Below are 21645 nucleotides of genomic sequence, written 5' to 3'. Positions count from 1 at the left end.
TGATTAGTCATCTTGTTCTTATTTACTTAGGACCTTTCCTTAGCCTCCTGTCTGTTATATGCTTTATAAATTTTACTCTAGTCTATAGTCTGATTTGGTATTATTTATTATTTTTTTGCCATGTGGAATTTTCTTTATGTATATGTAGTAAAATTTACCAAAATTTCCCCCTATAGCTTCTGGAGTTTTGGTCATACTTAGAAAGGCCTATTCCACACCAAGACCATAAAAATTTTTCCTATGTTTCGAGAACTCATATGGATTCATGTTTAGTATTCAAGTATTTGATTCACCTGGAATTTATATTTCTCTAAAAATTAAGGTAGAAATCTAAAAATTTTTTCCCACTACAATTATTAATCAGTCTTTTCCCCAGTGACATGTCATTTTTATCATATACTAAATGCCCAAATGGGTTGGATCTATTTCTGATTCTTTGCTTTGAATTCCATCAGTCTCTGTGTACTAGCTAAACATGTTATTCTAGTAGCTTTATAATATGCTCAATATTTCACTGTTTCCTTTTTCAGAATTTTCTTGCCTTTTTATGCATTTTTCCAAATAAACTTTAGAATCAGTTTGGGCAATCCCCAAAACAAACAAATAAGATCCTGCTATGATTTATTAGGGTTCCTTTAATATAATAGACTGATGTTGGAAGGGTTGACATCTTTATGATATTTAATATCCCCTTCTAAAGAGAATAAGGTATATGTTTTCAGTTATTAAAACCTACTTTAGCATTCCTCAGCAGCATCTAAGGCTTTCTTCAATTAATTTTTTTTCTTTGTACACTATATGGCAGGATCACATTTCATTCTTTTTCCCTGTGAGTATCCCATTACTGCAGTACCATTTGTTGAATTTTTGTTTGCTTTCATTGATTTATTTGTTTGTTGTTAAGTGCATCGGCTGGGAATTGAACCCGGGTCTCCCACATGACAAGCAAGAATTCTACCACTGAACTACACTTGCACCTCTTCTTCAATAAATTCTGTCTTGCAAATTTTTATGCAATACTCAGTTCTGCCTTGGTATTTTCTGTTGTTGTTGCTACTGTAGATGAATCTTTTCTTCCATTACATTTCATAAATGATTTTGCTTGTTTACAGGAAGGCTATCTTTTTAATATTAATTTTATATCCAGGACCTTTTAGCCTTGGGTTTTCAAAATATACAATCAAATCATCAAAGCAAATATCTTCTCCTTTCCCAAGGTTATATCACTTATTTCTTTCTCTTACCTAAGTACATAATTTACAAATTTTTCCTAATCCTGACATTAACAGGAATGCTCAACATTTTTCCCAACTAAGTATCATGTTGGCTATTTTGGGCTAAAACATATTTTTTTTTTTTTTTTTTTTTTTACATGGGCAGGCACCGGGAATCGTCCTCGGGCTTGGCACGCAAGCATTCTTACCCGCTGAGCCACCGTGGCCCACCCGGCTAAAACATATTTTATCATGTTTAAAAAAGTATTCATCTAATCCTACGTTATTAAGAATTTTTTTTAATCAGGCAGTTTCCATTCAAATTAATTATTTTTTATTTAAACAGATTTTTAAAATGAAGTTATTCTGTTACTTCCCAATGCCTGTTGATTTTGAAGAATAAAAAAAATACTGTTAAATAATCAACAAGCAATTTCAATTAATGTCTTTATCAAAAACAGAAACAAAGATTCGTCACTATTATTTCATAAAGAATCTATTTCTTACCTAAAATATGGCCAGCTGGACAGCGGCATTTTCCTTGTTCAGTTAAACCATGAGAGCAAGAGATGCAATTCCAGCCATCTTCAGTAACACCCTTCTAAATTAAATTTTAAAAAAATTATTCTCGCCTTCTTAATTGATGACATAATTTCAAAGAGCCACAAAAGCATGAAATTTGCAGTGAATATTCAAATGCATCTTACATAAACGAGTTACATAAAAATTCCCTGGCTAGCCAATTTGTGCTTCTAGTCTAAAATTAAGCTACACATTATTACTATGGACTGCCTACTATTAAAAGAGTAGTTCTGGATAAAAATTCTTTCTCTTCATGATTTTTAATTCAAATGATTCCCTCACCTTCACAATTAATTTCATCATTTAATTTTTCTTTTTACAAAAATAAAACAACAAACATCAACATAATTTATTCAATGGCTAGCCAGCTAATAAATTAGTTTTATCTGTTACAAAATAAGTATTCTAGTTTTGAAAAATTCAAATACATTAGCTTTTTTCCAAATACATAAGCTTTAAAAAAATTAATTTACAATTTAGAATGAGTGAATTTTATGGTATATAAATTATGCCCAGTGTTAAAAATTTATGAATTTGCTCTTTTGTATATATGCTATAGTTCACAATAAAAAATTAATTCATGAGACTATTTTCTTTTGTCCATTAATGGTTTTTTAATAAAATAAATTCACTTTTAAAATAAAAGCTTTTTTATATAAAGTGTGATATCATTCAAAATGTATATACTATATTATATATATTATATTATACTATATGATTTAGTAATATCCTGAGGTAAAATAAATAATTATATATAAATAGATATATAATCAAAATTAATAGAGAACAATGGTAAAACAAAAGAATGCAACAAATTATTTTAAATTTTGGTGAAAAAAGTGGCTATATCAAAAAATGTTACTATACTTGATAGTACAGTTAAAAGAATTATGGTAACTTAATATCATTGAAAATAAATCAGGTTTGGCACAATTTCATATTAGCAACTCTTTATCGTTGATAACATATGGTTAATATTTCCGAAAATACAGAACTGACAAGAACTAACCATAAGTTAAGAAAACAGTTAACTTTATATTAAAATTTTTTTATATGGGCAGTAAGAAGAAACATTCCTGTAAAAGTCAAAATTGACATACACAGCCTCCTCTTTATCAAAAATGATTAGAAAATGTATTCTTGTTGAGAACTATCATATATAGTAACCATTAATTTATTAACTTTCCAAGAATTAGAATTAATAAAATTACCAACAAAACAGCAATAGAGGACTTCCAGGCCAAGGTGGCGGCTTAGCAGTGCCCACATTTTAGTTCATGCTCCAGAACAACTACTAAATAACCAGAAACAATACAGAACAGCTCCTGGGGCCACATCAGTAACCGGACACACAGCATACCCCAGGCTGGACCAGCTGGATGGGCTGCAGCCCCCTCAGAACTGTGAGATCCCCAAGCCGCAGCAGTCGGCGCCCCTCCCTCACAGGCTACTTCCAAGAGGGAAAGCAAAGAGACTTTAACAGCAGCAGGGGCTGAGCCCAACCAAACACCAATTGTGGCATTAATTAACAAATTCCGACTAGTAAAAGTAGGCCCCAGCTCAGGTGAACCTGGTCAAAGTGGAGGTCGCTCATTACTGCACCAGAGCCAAGGGGGCAGGGCTGACGGAAAAAGAAAAAAAAAAAAAGGAAACAGAGGTTTTTGTGGCTGTTTCTACAAATGCTTCACTGCCTTTGGATACAGCAGCAGGGCTCCTCAGGCTGCAACTGCCCCAGGCATAGGCAGAAACAAGCTCCTTTGAGGACTTGCCTGGAGCCTGTGCCTTCTCCAGGGGAGGGGTGAAGCCCAACTCAGGTGGAATCCCTCCCTCAAGGAATTCAGACACCAGGGCTTGGTAATTTGAAGCCATTAAAACCAGCCTACAACCTCTCCTCTGTCTCCACCATGCCCCCAGCAGGGAGAGTCTGCCAAAGTTAAAGTACCACATCATCTTTGCTGGTGGGACCTGCAGGCACACAAGAACCACATACTGGGCAGGATAAGAAAAAGAGTCCAGAGACTTCACAGGAAAGTCTTTCAAACTGCTGGGTATCACCCTCAGGGAAAACTGACGCAGGTGACTCTTTCCTCCTGATAGGAGGCCAGTTTGGTATGGGAAAATCCGGCTGGCATCTATAATACCTAAGTAGACCCTCCTAAGGGTGTGTGTGTGTGGGGGGGGGGAGGAACCATACAAGCAGGGTAAGAAACAAGAAAATAAGAACTGAAAAATTCTCCTCTGTTAAACAAAACCTGAGCTAGAGGTCCAGATAAAGCTGAACTGAATGTCAAAGAACAGACAGACAACAAATTCATCCAGCAAGAAAACCCTAGATAAAAGAAGTGAAAGCAATCTCCGGAATAAACTAATTAAGGTAATTAAATGCCTAGATGCCAGCAAAAAATAACAAATCACACTAGGAAAATTGAAGATATGGCCCAAAGGAACAAACCAACAATTCAAATGAGAAACAGGAACTGAAACAGTTAATTCAGAATATACGAACAGACATGGAAAACCTCATCAAAAACCAAATCAATGAATTGAGGGAAGATATAAAGAAGGCAAGGAATGAACAAAAAGAAGAAATCGAAAGTCTGAAAAAACAAATCACAGAACTTATGGTAATGAAAGGCACAGTAGAGGAGATGAAAAAAACAATGGAAACCTACAATGGTAGATTTCGAGAGGTGGAACATAGGATTAGTGAACTGGAGGATGGAACATCTGAAATCCAATAAGGAAAAGAAAATATAGGGAAAAAATGGGAAAATATGAGCAGGGACTCAGGGAATTGAAGGACAATATGAAGCACATGAATATACATGTTGTGGGTGTCCCAGAAGGAGAAGAGAAGGGAAAAGGAGGAGAAAAACTAATGGAGGAAATTATCACTGAAAATTTCCCAACTCTTATGAAAGACTTAAAATAACAGATTCAAGAAGTGCAGCATACCTAAAGTGAAGAAATCCAAATAGGTATACTCCAAGACATTTACTAATCAGAATGTCAGAGGTCAAAGAGAAAGAGAGAATCTTCAAAGCAGCAAGAGAAAAGCAATCCATCACATACAAGGGAAGCCCAAGACTATGCACAGATTTCTCAGCAGAAGCCATGGAAGCGAGAAGACAGTGGGATGAAATATTTAAATTATTAAAAGAGGAAAAACTGCCAACCACCAATTCTATATCCAGCAAAATTGCCCTTCAAAAATGAGGGGAAAATTAAAATATTTTCAGACAAAAAATCACTGAGAGATTTTGTGACCAAGAGACCAGCTCTGCAAGAAATACTAAAGGGAGCACTAGAAACAGACATGAAAAGACAGAAGAGAGAGGTGTGGAGAAGAGTGTAGAAAGGAAGACTATGAGCAAAGGCAAAAAGAAGGAAAATTAGATATGACATATAAAATCCAGAAGGCAAAATAGTAGAAGTACTACCTGTACAGTAATAACACTAAATGTTAATGGATTAAACTTTCCAATCAAAAGACAAAGACTGGCAGAATAGATTGAAAAACAGGACCCATCTATATGCTGTTTCTACTCAAAGGACATGAGGGCAAGGATACAAATGGACATTTACACACCAATGTTTATAGCAGCATTATTTACAATTACCAAGAAATGGAAACAGCCAAAATGTCCATCAACAGACGGGTGGCTAAACAAGCTGTGGTATATACACATGATGGAATATTATGCAGCTGTAAGACAGAATAAAGTTATGAAGCATGTAACAACATGGATGGACCTTAAGGACATTATACTGAGTGAGATTAGCCAAAAACAAAAGGACAAATACTGTATGGTCCCACTGATATGAACTGACATTAGTGAACAAACTTGGAGTATTTCACTGGTAACAGAGACTATCAGGAGATAGAAATAGGGTAAGATATTGGGTAATTGGAGCTGAAGGGATACAGATTGTGCAACAGGACTGAATATAAAAACTCAGAAATGGACAGCACAATACTACCTAACTGTAATACAATTATGTTAAAACACTGAATGAAGCTGAATGTGAGAATGATAGAGGGAGGAGGGTTGGAGGCATAAATGAAATCACAAAGAAAAATAGGTAATAAAGATTGAGATGGTATAATCTAGGAATGCCTAGCGTATATAATGATAGTGACTAAATGTACAAATTTTAAAAATGTTTTTACATGAGGAAGAACAAAGGAATGTCACTACTGCAGGGTGCTGAAAATTGATGGTAATTAATATTTTAAAATTTCAACTTATGCATGAGACTAAAGCAAAAAATGTTTATTTGGTACAAAATTTATATTTTGACTACTTTATCTCCTATTATAACTTATGTAGATAGTTGGTTGAACAACATAAGTACATGGAACCTTGAGTAGGACATGAGATTTTGTTGGTTTGTCCAGAGTGATACCCCGATGAATCCCAGAGTGATTTGATCAGGGAGTGGAAAAGTAATTGCAAAATCCCTTTCGGGGAATGGTGAGAATGGGGGAAAATTCAACCTCCTCAAGCTGAATTCTTGATATTCTCACAAGCAGTGTGGACAACCAAAGCTATAGGCTGACCCCTCAGTCTTGGGGTTTGTTCATATGAAACTTAACCCCACAAAGGATAGGTTGAGCCTACTTAAAATTAGGCCCAAGAGTCAACCCCAAGAGAGCCTCTTTTGTTGCTCAGATATGGCCTTTCTCTCCAGCCAAAACAACAAGCAAATTCGCCACTCTCCCCCTGTCTACATGGTACATGACTCCCAGGAGTGTGGACCTTCCTGGCAATGTGGGACAGAAATCCTAGAATGAGCTGAGACTCAACATCAAGGGATTGAGAAAACCTTCTCTACCAAAAGGGGGAAGAGTGAAATGAGACAAAGTGTCAATGGCTGAGACATTCCGAACAGAGTCGAGAGGCTATCCTGGAGGTTATTCTTATGCGTTAATTAGCTATCACCTTGTTACTCAAGATGTAATGGAGAGGCTGGAGAGAACTGCCTGAAAATGTAGAGTTGTGTTCCAGTAGCCATGTTTCTTGAGGATGATTATATAATGATATAGCTTTCACAATGTGACAGTGTGATTATGAAAACCTTGTGTCTGATACTCCTTTTTTCTTCCTTGTCAACGGACAAGTAGAACATATGGAATAAAATTAAACAATGAGGGGAACAAATGTTAAAATAAATTTAGTTTGAAATGCTAGTGATCAATGAAAGGGAGCGGTAAGGGGTATGGTATGTACAATTTTTTTTCCTGTTTTCGTTTTATTTCTTTTTCTGTTGTCATTTATTTCTTTTTCTGAATTGATGCAAATGTTCTAAGAAATGATCATGATTATGAATATGCAACTATGTGATGATATTGTGAATTACTGATTATATATGTAGAGCGGAATGATTATATATTAAGAATGTTTGTTTTTCCTTGTTGACATTTTTTAAATTTAAAATTAATAAAAAATTTTAAGGAACAGCAATGGACATTTTTGAACTTATTTATTATTGAAATTGGCATTTCATGAACTTATCACATTTTAGATATCATTATGAATATCAATTATAATATAGAACTGTTGACAAATAGATCTAAGGGCTGTCCTGAATCTGTATCAACCAGAGGAAACCTCACCCCAAACTAAATTGCTTACATGATGAGATCCTTTATATTAGCTTCTATACATGTATCATTCATCTGTTTCCATTTATAACTACCCTATGGGGGAAAAAATAAAGGCAATTTTTCACAGCTTTATGGTTTTCTTGATTTCAGATTTAAAAAGTAAAGAAGTACATTTGTTTTCTCCAAGTTTGCAAAAAATTTCACTGACCTCCCCAAATTTACTCTGGTAAAAATAAAGTTAGTTTAATACTTTTGAAGTATGCAGGGAAATTTTAAAAGTAACAATTAATTGTAGTTTAAAAATCAATTACTTTATTATTTTTTACAATAAAATTATTTTAAAATAAAATTCCATACCTTGTCTTCTGGGCACTTTTTACAAATAATGGTAGATCCTCCATTATTAGAGATCATTTGAAATCCTGGCAGACACACACATGAAATTCCTTAAAGAGAAAAGAGTCATTTTTGCCTCTGATAAATAGAAGTAAAACTCCATGATAGGAAAACTTTTTAATAACTCCTAAAATCTTGAGAAGTAGTATAGTGGTTAAGAGCAAGGCACCTAACAGGACTGACTGCAAAAATTCAGAAATGGATAGCACAATACTACCTAACTATAATACAATAATGTTAGAACACTGAATGAAGCTGAATGGGAGAATGATAGAGAGAGGAGGCCTGGGGGTACAAATGAAATCAGAAGGAAAGATAGACAATAAAGACTGAGATGGTATAATCTAGAAATGCCTAGCATTTATAATAATAGTGACTAAATGTGAAAATTTAAAAATGTTTCTGCATAAGGAAGAACAAAGGAATGTCAATAATGCAGGGTGTTGAAAATAGACGGTAATTAATATTTTAAAACTTTAATGTATGTGTGAGACAAAAAAAATGTTTATTTGGTACAAAATTTATATTTTGACTAGTGCATTTCCTAACATAATTTATGTGGACAGCTTAATTGAACACCATAGTACTTGGAACCTTGAGTAGGGCATGAGATTCTGTAGGTATGTCTAGAGTGATGTCCACATAAATTCCAGAGCGATCTGAACAGTGAATAGGGAAGTATTTGCAGAATCCCCTAGGGGGAATGGTGAGAAAGAGGGAAAATTCAATTTCCCCAAGTGGAGAATTCTTGATATTCTCACAGGCAGTGTGGACAGCCAAAGCAATAGGCCGAGCCTCCAATCTTGGGGCTTGTTCATATGAAACTTAATCCCACAAAGGATAGGCTAAACTTACTTAAAATTAGGCCCAAGAGTCACCCCCAAGAGAGCCTCATCTGTTATTCAGATGTGGCCTCTCTCTCTTGGCTGACACGGCAAGCAAACTCACTGCCCTCCCCCTCTCTACGTGGGACATGAGTCTCAGGGGTGTGGACCTTCCTGGCAACGTGGGACAGAAATCCTAGAATGAGCTGGAACTCAGCATCAAGGGATTGAGAAAATCTTCTCCACCAAATGAGGGAAGAGTGAAAAGAGACAAAATAAAGTGTCAGTGGCTGAGAGATTCCAAACAGAGTCGAGAGGTTATCCTGGAGGTTATTCTTAAGCATCAAATAGATATCACCTGTTTAGTTAAGGTGAAATGGAGAGACTGGAGGGAACATCCTGGAAATGTGGAGCTGTGCTCTGGTGGCCATGTTTCTTGAAGATAATTGTATGATGATATGGCTGTCGCAGTGTGACTGTGGTTGTGAGAGCCTTGTGTCTGATGCTCCTTTTGTCTACCTTATTGACGGACAAGTAAAACACATGGATTAAAAATAAATAAATAATAAGGGGAAAAATGTTAAAATAAATTTAGTAGATTGAAATGCTGGTGATCGGTGAAGGGGAGGGGTAAAGGGTATGGTATGTATGAATATTTTTTTGTTTTCTTTTTATTGCTTTTTCTGAATTGATGCAGATGTTCTAAAAATGATCATAATGATGAATATACAACTATGTGAAGATAGTGTGAGTTATTGACTATATAACAAGAACAGAATGATCATATGATAAGAATGCTTGTCTTTGTATGTGGTTATGGATCATAAATAAAAAATAAATAAATTTTTAAAAAAAGACATTAGTTCCTTTCCTTCCAAGCAAAAAAAAAAGACCGAGGCCACTGGAACCAATACTGCATGGGTTCAAGTCCAGAAACATACTCCTTAGGTTATAATTTTAGTGCTGCTACTTAATTTCTTTGTGCCTCAGCTGCTTCTTTGGCAAAATGGGGTAGTATTAGTACCTACCTCAAAGGGTCAGAATGAGTATTAAACTAGTTATTAGATGTAAAGGGTTTTAACAGGGTTGAGCACACAGTGGGTATTATGTTTGCTACCAATTTAAGCACCAGCATAATTAAACTATAAATAAGATTATTGATAAACTTCTGTGGGTAACTTTACATTTCCATGTCACCCATCCATATACATAGATTGAATGAATTACCTTGATTCAAAAAATTCACGGAATCACTGTTTCCCTCAACTTGGATACATAGTGAACATTATAAACACTACTCAACTTGCTGAATAGGTAGGTGTAGCATCCTATAAGGGCAGTAAGTGAAAACAGCACCCATAGGAGTCTCTGTAGTACAATGCATGCAATATCTGGATTTGTAATTATAAGCTAATGCCTTACACCTTTAGAGTCTCTTCAATGTTTTCTCATTCACACTTCCTTACTTGAGTGTCCTGACCTGTCTTGTTCAATAATCCAAGTGAAAATATATCAAATTTGAAGATGACAGAAGTACCATCTTAGTACCATGGTGTGCTTGTTTTAAAGTGTGTACCCCAGAAAAGCCATGTCCTTTAATCCTGATTCAATATTGTAAACCTTTGGTTAGATTGTTACCATGAAGACTGACCCCCTCAATTGTGGGTGTGGCCTTTTGATTGGATGGAGATGTGACTCTGCCCTTTCAAGGTGGGTGTTGATTAATTTACAACAGTCCCTTAAAAGGGGAAACATTTTAGAGAAAGCTCAGATGCTGAGCTTGGACAACAGCTGCTTCAGAGACAACACAGTTATGTGAGAGCCAACATGAGACCCAGATGTTTGGAGATACGGAAAGAAAATGCCACCTGGGGAAGCTGTTTGAAACCAGAAGCCAGAGAGCCCAACAGATCCAACCACATTCCTTCCCAGCCTACAGAGGTGTTTTGGACCCATCCACCCTTCTTGAGGCAAGGTATATTTCTCAAGACACCTTAGTTTGTACATTTTCATGGCCTTGGAATTGTAGACTTGTAAGTTAATAAATTCCCTTTATAAAAGCTGTTCAATTTCTGTTATATTTTATTCTAGCAGCTTTAGCAAACCAATACACATGGATAACCAAATCAAGATAAAATATTTGAGAATTTAGAATATGGGAGATTTATGGAACAGTGTCCATGAGGCAAACTAAGACAAATGATGGAAGTAAGGAGACAAAAAATGAATTAGCTTAATCTAAAGAAATATTAAAGAGCAACTAGTATTACTCAACAATACAAAGGGCTAAGTCCTAATGAAATTTAAATTAAGGACACACTGTATGGTGGAAATATGTAGTTTCAGACTGAGGACAAATAGACACGAGTTCTTCACTTCTTCAATTTAGGTTGCAAAGAAGATATTACAACCTCTTCAGAAGATCTTCAATTTACTTATCTGTAAAACGGGGAAACTGGATCTGATCATAGTCACAATCCCTCCCAGCCCTAAATTCTGGGATTTGAAAAGTAAGATAAACGGCAGTCAAAGATTACAATTGCAAAATGTGTATCTCCTGTCAAACCTTCTTGTCATCTACTCCTCTGCGTCTCACCTTCTCTATTCTTTTTTTCTCTCTCGGCTGCTTTCCAGGTGCTATCTAAAGACCTCCGGATGAGGGGAGAGGCATTAGTGCCGAAAATTGAAGAACCAGAACTGTTCCCGGGGTAGCGGACTCCGGGTTCCCCAAATTCATTAGCAATCCTCCAAGGAAACAGTCCCCTCAGTCGTCGGCGGTTAACTTTTCTGATATATTCTTCCCGCCGATTAAAAAAATAGGCGTTTCAGCGACGCCGGGATTAAGGACAGCACCAAGGAGGAAGGGTTACTTTTGCCGGAACTCATCCCAAAAGGTCTCACCTCGGACGTCCCGCCTCTGATTGGCTCCACACGGGACACAGGAAAGCGCGGAGATATCGAAGTACTGATTGTGGCCGCAAGTATCCGGCTGCCGGAAGGGGAAAGAGAAGGTCTGGGCTTGCAAGACGCGCGGAAGGACCAAAAGGAGAAACGCAGTCACAGTGGGCGAAGACAAAGCGGACCAAACCGCCATTGCCAACCCAGCCCCACAGCCGCCCGTCGCCATGGTGCCGATACCTGAAGCAGTCTACCCCTCTGCACCCCATCGGTCTCTGCGACGAATCCGCGATGCTGATTGGACAACTTCCCCGTCACACCTCCCCCATCCCCGCCTCGCATTTTGGATTCGTTTCGGAGCCTGGTTGCTAGGTTACCAAACATAGCCGGCGGGTGTGGAAAACCTTGGGTTAAAATCAGACTCCCCCTAGAGCCTGAAGGGCTCGCAAGTCTTATAATAAAGTATGTTGTTTCAAACTCTGAGAAGCGACTCATTCGATTTAGGGGGTCGGAAATAGAACGAGAATGATAATATCTGATTGCATTACATAAATTAAGGGGAAGTATTGTTTTCCGATAATGTTGTTAAATATTTCCATCAGAATGTATCCACACTAAGCAAATTTCACGTCAAAGAAGATATTCCAACGTGTATTTGGTTCTGTGGATAACATTTTAAAAGTATGCAATGTTGGAGCATTGCTATGGCTCAAGCACTAAGAAAAAATCTTTCCTGCCAGACGTTTTTCTACTTCCCTTGTTTGAAGAATAGGAAACCATGTAAATAAAATAAGATCATCTTTTTTACACCACTTGTTAATAAATAAAGGAGAAACCTATTTAAAAAAAATCAAATGTACACATATATGAATGTTGTCTTTCAAAGCAGTCATCCTTGGAGGCTGTTAACCTCAAAACATTTTGGAATTACTTTCAGAGCCAATTTATGGATAGCAAAAGAAAAACTAATCTCCTTATATTTAAATCTCATTTTTGTTTTTGTTGCTTCTAATTTGACAGTTATATTTTGTCTCTCTCCTCCAATCAAATCACCTGGCATATTTTTAAGCTGCTTCATCTATCAATAGTACCTAGAAATGACTTTGGGCTTAAAAAACAATTTCATAATAATAAAAATGATGATTTGTCACTAGTTAAGGATTCTTAGTTCATGTGGAAAATACATCTAGGAAAGTTAATAACTTTAATCATTAACCACCATTAGGCCTACTTTTCCTCAATGTGGCCTTTCCCAAAAGACCAGCATTCACCCACTCACTAATCCCTATGACATAGCAGGCATGTGTTTTGAAAAGCTGTTTCTAAAGAAGTCTAAATATATTTTTGAGTAATTACTGGGTTATTTGAAGTGTCTAATTTGAAGTGGAAATCAGTTATCTGAATACAACTTAAAAAATATTTGGCCATGTAAATATTAATGGGGACTCAGGTAGGGTATGGTCAAAATAGTTGGGATTAATTTGCAAACGTTTGCTATGGGTGGGTTTCAAATCTAGTCTTCCTTGATGAAGTATATATTCTTATATGCTTTGTGGAAGTGATTAGGGCACTAATATTTACTCCTTGTCTTCTGTATAATTAAAGCCATAGAAGAGCTCCTCCATTTATTAAAATGGAGGTTGGGATTAACCCTGCATAGGGTGTGCAAGGGATAACAGGGGAAGAGATATTGTAGATTTGGGAGTGTGGGTGAGGAGGAAAGGACTTTAATAAGAAACCAAAACAAGCAGAGGGAGCCAAAGTACAAACTGCCCATACCTCATGGGGGGACCACCCTGATCCTGATGTGTGTCCCCTCACCGCCCTTCAGGCCCCCAGCGGAGCCCAAGGCCTGGAGCTTCCATCTCAGGTTCCTCCTCAGCTGGGGCAGGTCTTTCTGTGACTCTAGTTCCTCAAAGGCCAGCAGCAGAAGCTGGTAGCCCATTAGACCCAGGTGCCATTCCCTCAGAGGCAGGAGCCCAACAGCACCCTGCATCTCAGCAGAAAGGCCAGCGTCCCACAGCATCAGCATCACCCTTTGTGTAGGATCTCAAGTCATGGGCTTAGAGGCAGCCTGGCCCTGAGGAGGTATAAGAGAGCAGGCACACAGGAGGAAAACATGTACCTGTATGTCCCTGAGGTGCAGAATATATATGGGCTGTGACAGGAGATGAGGTTGGAAAGGTAGGCAGGAATGAAAATGAAAGCTCTTGAATGCCTATATTTGCCTACTGTGGTTTGAAGCTTGTTAAAACTTTAAGCTAAGGAATAACCTGATCAGATTTGCAATTTAGAAAATGTAATCCTGAGACAAAGTACATAGAAAACTCTAGAGTTACAGACCAATTGGACTGCTAAAGCAGAAATCCAGAATCTAAATTAGGGCAATGAAAGAAGAGAGAGGTAGGAGAGGATGAATGAAAGAGCTATTGAAGTGGAAGAATCATGAGAACTTTATAGCTTGGATATAGGAAATAAAGAAACAGAAATAGTCCAGCATAACTCCCAAGCTTCTGATTTAGTTGGCTTTGTTGATGGTTGTGAAACTAAGGGAAGATAGAAGATGCCTGGGGTAGATCAATGTTTCTTGAGAAAACATTATTTGAATAGATTACAGAAAAAATAAAAACAGGTTGCAACTAAAGATATGAGAATTATTTAAAATGTTAGTTGTAGCAGGAACCATGATGATAACGAAAATAAATGATAGTAATTGCTGGTTTTCTATGACCCAGGCAGTGTAATATCTCATTTGATCCTAAATTGTGATTAGCTAAATCACAGTTGCCAGATTCGGCTTCCTAGGTTCTTGGCCATGCCGCAAGAAACAATTCAAGGGCACAGCCCAAAGAGTTAAGCAGGCAGAAAATTGAGTACATGCAGGCAAGGAGAATGCAGACACTTTTACAAAAAAAGAGGGGTGAGAGGCGAGAGGCCCCCACAATGTGAGGCAATCTACTTTTATAGGTTAGCTTTACTTACTCCCCCTTCCCCTTCTTTGTTTAGGCCTCTTTCTCCTACCCTCCCTTCTCTCCAGGGTGGTGCATTTGGGTGGTTGACTCCACCCTTCTCTGTAAATGACTTACTCAGGTAGAGGTCATATGGCTCCAGGTGCTACTTATTGCTGTTCTTCTCAGAGATATCTTCCACCTTGAAGCCTGACTGCTTTTTAGAGTTTTCCCTGTGCTTAGCCAGTTACCACCCTAATTCTAACCCTACCTCATTTCCCCCTCAGAGGTTTCCTAGCTCCCTTAAGAGAATTTGGGCCAATGGTCCATCTTTTATAGCTGCTTCAAGCTGTCAGTGGGGTTACAGGCCCTACTTGTGTTAGCATAAAAGTCTCTGGCTATGCTATTGAGAGTGGCTGGTTGAGTGTGGGGAACAGGCATGCAGCCTCTGGTGAGGAAAACTTTGTTGTGAAAGGCTTTTAATATGGAAGAAACAAACTGGGTGAGAAATTGTATACATGGTCTGAACAGAAGCAGGAGCAAGATGGAGCTCAGAGTATTTAGAGTTTTTAGGAAAATTATTGATTGGGGCTTGTCCTAATGTGGCAGTTTGCAATTTCTGGCTGAAATTTGTATAATAAAAATGTCTAGAATGACTTCTCATCTCTATTTGAAATTTCTTAGCCCCTGGAATTTCATTTTTCTTTTTTTGGTCAATTAATTCTATAACACAGGGTCAGACTTTCTTTAGAAGTGTTGCCTCATGTTACTAGGAAGACTTACACCCCTGGAAGTCATGTGCCATGTAAGGGAGAAGGTAGTGAGTTTATTTGCAGAATTTGGCTTAAAGAGAGATACTACATCTGAGCAATAAAAGAGGATCTCTGGGGATGAGTTATAGGCATTAGTTATAAGAAGGCTTAACTTTGCTATTATAGAAATAAATCAAATAAGGGAAAGCCTCAAGATCAAGGGCTTGGCTTATTAAATACAGGTCCCTTATTGCATAGGAGAATAGCAAGAATTCCCTAAGTGGGGAAGTTAAATAGCTTCACATTTTTCTCTAGTCCTTTAAGGGACTTTGCAAATATTTTTTTTAATTTTATGATTAAGATTTTATTCTTTATTCTAGGTTCCATGTTGAATAAAGCTGAATTAAGTTGTTTTTAATGATCTATAAATTTTCCTATCATGCAAATCAGTATCAGGATAAAACATGGACAGTGAGAACATTGTTAAGTTTTTAGGAATCTTATAAAATTGTAAATATATGAATAACATTTAACTTACATAAATTTACTTAACAAAAGGATAGAAAATCTCTCTTAGTTATTATATTTAATATGATTTTAACCCCTCAGTTTCACAAGGTGAAACAACAAATCTTTTGCAACAGTTCTTTTAAAAGTAAGAAAACTTATCTTTTGAAATAAAGGATGATAAGGTTAGTATAAACATATAGATAGAATATTCAGATGGTTAAGGGAGCAGCATTAATTATGACAAGACATATTTTTAAAAGCCCTCTATAACTCTTTATACATAGGGCTTATAGTCAGCAGTGATTATAAACAAAACCTACTTTCTTAAATTTTCATTTTGAGAAAATTTTTACAACTTTCTACATCCATCCAGGGTTTGTAGTCAGCAATGACGACAAAATTCACTTGCTTAAACCTTCTGCATCTTTCCATATCCATCCAGGACTGATAGCAATGCCCTACGACAAACAAAATATACTTTCACAAACTTTCTATAACTTTCTATATCCATCTAGGGCTTGTAGTCAGAACTAACTTCAAATAAGATCCACTTTCATGCTAGGAATATGTCAGACTGTGCTTTGAGGCAACTGGAGGTTAGTAAGGTCTGCTGCTAAACCATCCTTAAAGATATGGGGTCTATTTTGAAACCCATGGGGTAGCATTGCCTAAGTGAGTAGGGCAGAAATCTTATTCTTATGTCCTTGGCATTCAACAGCAAGTAGGTATTGAGATCCAGGGTGAAGAGGAATACAAAAAAGGCATTTGTAAGATCTAGGACTGGAAATTTGAATGCAGAGAGTGGCTACTCATGGGCTAGTCCTGGGATGCCTTCATCCCATACAGACAGGTTTATTTGCTTCAGGATCTCTTTTGGGTTGTTAGGAGGCCTTGATCTAGTAGGGACCTCAGGGCAAACAAGAGGTAAACACTTGCTGGGTTTGCTAGTCTTAAAGTGGTCTCCAGGGGGTGAAGAAGATCCTTTCCTAGAAGGGAGGGTGGGGCATTCAGGGACAATGAGAAATTGATGGGACACTAGAATGTCTTCAAACTTATAAAGGAGAGGGATAGTGAAGGTTTTAGTTTTGGCATTACTGTTAGCTCTCATAACTAGGTAAGTCCTAGTGGAGGTAGCTCCAGAGAGGCAGTTCAGAACACAGTAAGTGACTCTATTATTTAATCAAGAAATTAATAACCTTACCTGCCCCGTCAAGTGTCACCAGAAACACCTCTAGGTTGATGGTCAGATGTGAAGTCAGTAGAGCCATAAGCAGCCTCCAACAGGCTCAGTCTTCTTCACTTGTCATAAGTGGGACTCTGGGGGTCATCCCACTCCCCACCCCACCCTCACCTCCCTCCTTCAGCAGAAGGTGCAGTCCCTGAGTTCAATGCTCATGTTGGGCACTTGAGGCAAGGCCCTAGTGGGCCCAGAGGTTGAAGTTTCTGGCACTCTCTCTGCCAGTGGCCCTTTGACTCACAGTTGAAGCTAGGCCCCTCAGGCCTGGAGCCATGACATCAAGGGGGCAGGGTGCTTTTAAAAGCAACTGTAATAAATTGAGCCTGCTCTCTGGTTTTCTGCATACCTCTCTTTTCCTTCTCCTCCTTCTCCGCATTGTCTCAATTGTTAAAGATAGAAAAGGCAGTTTCTAACAGGTCATTAGTGAGGCTTTGTGGGCCCATGTGGAGCTTTTGCAGCTTTCTCTGAATGTCAGGGGCAGACTGGCTGATGAAATGAATGCCCAGCAAAATCTGACCTTCCAGGGAATCTGGACTTACATTAGTATACATTTTTGGGATGTCCACTAATATCCCCTGGAATAGAGCTTGGTTTTTCTCTTTTTTATGAGTGATTCTCTTTTAGCTTATTACAATTAACTGGCTTGGTTGTATATTTTCTCATACCTTTTAGCAAACAAGTTTTAAAAAGGGAACATTAAGAAGATCATCTCGGGCCACGGTGGCTCAGCAGGCAGGAATGCTTGCCTGCAATGCCAGAGGACCTGGGTTCGATTCCTGGTGTCTGCCCATGTAAAAAAAAAAAAAAAGAAGATCATCTCCTCTAATGGAAATTGAACCATGGGCATAACACAAGCAACAAGTCCTTCTCTGCTTCTTGTCTTTATTAATAGACAGCCATAAACATCTGGGCATAGGGAATTCCTGAGTATTTTCCCTGTCTTTACAGACTGGAGGATGTATTGTACTTACTTGAGAGTCCCATTGGAGAGCTATGCTTCCCCATCTTTTAACTTTAACTATTGGCTTTTCCCATTTTCTCTGGAAAAGGAAATAGAGGAGCCTCACCACACCTGTGTGAATGCGTGGCATCTCAAAGCACATTAGAGCTTGCCATTTCCCTTCCAACAGCCTAATCTCTTGGTAACATGGGGAGTACAGTCACCAGGCATTCCTGGGACACCTTGCCTGAGAGATGTCTGGACCTGTGCTTCCAGAGGTTTCCCAGGCCTTGCCCAGAAGAATTCCAGGACAATACTCTCAAGGAGTGCTTCCTCTCCACCAGCCTGATCTCTTGGGAACATGGAGAGTAAAGTCACCAGGTGTCGCTGGGACATCCTTCCCCGGGAGATGTCTAGACCTATGCTCTAGAGGTGGGGGTGCTCACCCTACCTGAGAGAAGTCTAGGACAACATTTCTGGGAATACTTTTTGTCCTCTAAGTTTCTTGTTTCATGAGGGCCAAAAGAAGATTTATATTTGGCTATAATGGGTCTCAATAGAGACTAAACAATCAAGGCTTACAAGGGAAACACTCCCATTGAAAAATACCTAGTTTACATAAGCATAGACCATAGGTGACTCCCTACAATATTAAAGAGAACACCTTGTTTGGTATAAGAATCCCTAGCCCAGAATCCTTTGTTACAAAAGATGTAATATCTTAGAAGGCATGGAAAGCCAGATAGGGGAGAAAGCCTCATGGAGGCAGGGGAGAGGACCTCTGTTTACAAGGTAAAAAGAGGATAAAGAAGATCCAGCAGAGGTAGGATCTAGGTCCCCAGAAGGGAGGAAAGGAGAGAGTGTGGGGAAGTCTTGGAGAGCCAAAGAGAGGGTGGGGAGAGACAGAGGAACTTGATTTGGCTCCCATTGGACTTCTGCTCAACACAGGAAGAAGCCCCCAATCAGGTCTCAAGGTTAGCATCAGCCACCACTCTGAGTCTCTCTGGATCTACTTGGCACGGAGACAGGCTCCTGCCCCCTCCAAGGCAGGAGCCAAAGACTCAGTATAGATTGAGTTTATGTCCTGGGGAAGCCTGATCAGAGCCTTTAACTTCCTAGAGACACAGAGCTATATGAGGATGTAGGAGAGTATAACAATTAGCCAACCAAGAGGAAAAAGGGAAAGCATGTGGCCAAACCTCCCAGTCAATAGCCATGATTTACTAGTTTAGATGATAGGAGAAGAGAAGTGTCTCCTGGCTGGCTCACCAAAATATGTTGCTGGATTCAGCTTCCTAGGTTCTTGGCCATGCTGCAAGAAAGAATTCAAGGGTATAACACAAAGAATAAGCAGGCAGAAAATTTATTGATTACACATGCAGAAAAGGAGCATATGTAATCAGGCACTCTCACAAGAAAAGAGGGGTGAGAGGTGAGAGGCCCTGGCAATGTGGGGCAATCTACTTTTATAGATTAGCCTTACTTACTCTGCCCTTCTTCCTTGTTCAGGGCTCTTTCTCCTACCCTCCCTTCTGTCCAGGGCAGTGTCTGGTGATATATAGTGCATTTGGGTAGGTCAGTTAGCTCATCCTTCTCTGTGGATGACTCACTTAGATGGGGGTTGTTTGGCTTCAGGTGCTGTTTATTGGTGGTCTTCTCAGAGATATCTTTCTCCTTGAGGTCTGACCACTTTTTCTGGAGTTTGCCCTTTGCTTTGCCAGCTACCACCCTAATTCTAATCCTACCTCATCACCACCTTCACTTTATAGATGAGGAAACCAAACCTTAAAAGGTTAAGTGACCTACCTAAACTCACCCTCAGGAAATTCATCATTTTAACCCTGACAATTTGCCATCAAATTCCACAACAACTTAACTATTATTTTTTTAAATAACAGATTTATTAAAATATAATTCAGATTCCATATAATTCACACATTTATAATGTACAAGTCAACTTTTTTTTTAATATATTCATTGATGTGTGTAACCACTACTGTAGTCAATTTCAGAACATTTTCATCACCTCAAAAGGAAACCCCTTCCCTCCCCTGCAGGTCACTGGACTGGAGCATTCCAATTGGGGCATATCTGGGACCGACATCCATGCATGATGACATATGTTGCACGTGAATAGATGCTAGTGTGTAGAGAGCATTCAGCTATCTATTTACCTCTGTGGATTCCTAAAACCTGATCATTTTTCCATTCCATTCTTGATATCTAACCATGCTGCAAAGATCAAGAGTGATTAATACTGGACATATTCTGCTCCTTTCTCAAAACTTGTGTGTTGGGATTAACAATATTCCACCCGTCACCCTAGCAACTTTGACTCTTAACATCTGGTTCTTCTTGAATACTCTAAAGCCACTGTATGACTCCTGCATTAGCTTGGTGAAGTGTTACCAGCAAAAAAATAAAAATAAAATAAATACTGGTAGCAATTAATGCATTCCCCCTTCCACCATGCAAATGATTGACATTTATGCAGTATTTGAATATGGCATCCATGCTGTAGAAAGGATAAACCTGGAAAGAAAATTGGGAAATATATAGTTTGTCTACATAACCACCACATTCTCCCTATTTACTGGGATGCTATAATTGCTTTTAAAATGCATTTTTATACAAGTTATGGATAAACCTGACCTCAGAAGGAGCTGTGCTATAGGCTTCTCAGGTGTTTTGTTTGCCTTGAAAGAACTTAACCATTATTGGCTTGGAGGCTATGTCAACATTTTTGGCTTTCTCATACCCAGCAGATTTTATTGCTGGGCAGAATTTGTGGTTACTCGTTTCTTCTCACCAGGGACTTCCTTTGCTGGGCATCTGGACAGGATTCTGTGTTCTGATGTACAATCAAGGGACTCGGTAGAAAGTCATGAAACATGTACCAGCATTTTCCCCTCCAATACTGGTTACCTAGGACAATGATACTACTTTAATAATTCAGACTACCCTGGGTGTCAAGATCATTATCCCTGCAGCAGGCTATAGTAATATGAAGAGGCACCCAGGCAGTATGATGCATACACAGTAGGGCTGAGTGAAGAGGAACTGCTGGAAAGAGCATTAAAAGCCAGCCTCTGGGACTGAGGAAATCCCAGAAGGAGCTCACCAGTCTTTGGGTTTTGCTTCTCACCAGAAGAAATGAGGAGAAGGTGGTTTCACAGATTTGCTGTTCAGTGAGCTGACATAACATCTTGAGAAAATATGGTCCAGTTGCGTAATAATTACATATTTGGTTCACTTCCCAAGACCCTAATAAGTTTTAAACAAAAGCAGAGTACACCGTTCTCATTCCAGATTGTTTACATCTGCCTTGGACTGTCGTCATATGGCCCTGGGAGTCCAGTTCAAAAACCGCTTGTCTTCAAACCAGAGTTGTCAAATGCAGCTCACAGCTTTCTGCAAATGGCCCTTCTCTTGGCTGTGTTCTCTCTTGCAAACAAAATGTCAGTTCCTCAAAGTAGGGGTGAACTTTCACATTCCTTTCTCTCATTGTTGACTGAGGTTCCTCTGCCTTGAAGATCAGTCTCTCATTCTGCCTGGTGTGGCCAATGTTGAACTTGGCGGGAGGAGAGGTGGGTCCCCTTGTCATCCTGGCATGTGGTCATGGTGACACTGTGGTTTTGATTAGCAGTATGTTCTTTTAATTTCCCCTGAACAGACACCATGACTTTTCAGGGCCCTATGTGTGGGTGGTGTGTACTAGTGTACCTGCTTTTGCTTT

At 38.6% G+C, this 21645-nt stretch overlaps 1 protein-coding gene and 1 pseudogene across 5 annotated transcripts in view; one reads left to right on the top strand and one right to left on the bottom strand.

The window, feature by feature from the left end:
* Positions 1 to 11798, bottom strand: part of TMEM67 (transmembrane protein 67) — a 153400-nt gene extending 141602 nt beyond the window's left edge. For 3 of the 5 annotated variants that reach the window (XR_013178340.1, XM_077167205.1, XM_077167203.1), the window contains exons 1-3: positions 11526 to 11796; positions 7762 to 7850; positions 1722 to 1815 (exon numbers count right to left, since the gene is read on the bottom strand). Coding sequence is in view for 4 of the 5 variants with exons in the window: in XM_077167205.1 (XP_077023320.1) it covers positions 1722 to 1815; positions 7762 to 7850; positions 11526 to 11751 (409 nt within the window). In the remaining variant the exon portion in view is untranslated. Of the gene's footprint in view, positions 1 to 1721; positions 1816 to 7761; positions 7851 to 11525 lie in introns of all 5 variants that reach the window. The other 2 variants (XM_077167206.1, XM_077167204.1) reach the window with 2 other exon arrangements.
* Positions 11799 to 20138: 8340 nt separating this feature from the next.
* On the top strand, positions 20139 to 21101 carry LOC143686380 (rhomboid-related protein 4 pseudogene; annotated as a pseudogene).
* Positions 21102 to 21645: the final 544 nt, after the last annotated feature.

Source organism: Tamandua tetradactyla, chromosome 6 (genome assembly GCF_023851605.1).
Source record: "Tamandua tetradactyla isolate mTamTet1 chromosome 6, mTamTet1.pri, whole genome shotgun sequence".
Lineage (NCBI taxonomy): Eukaryota > Metazoa > Chordata > Mammalia > Pilosa > Myrmecophagidae > Tamandua > Tamandua tetradactyla.
Note: the sequence above shows the minus strand (reverse complement) of the source record. Positions and strands in the feature narration are given on the sequence as shown.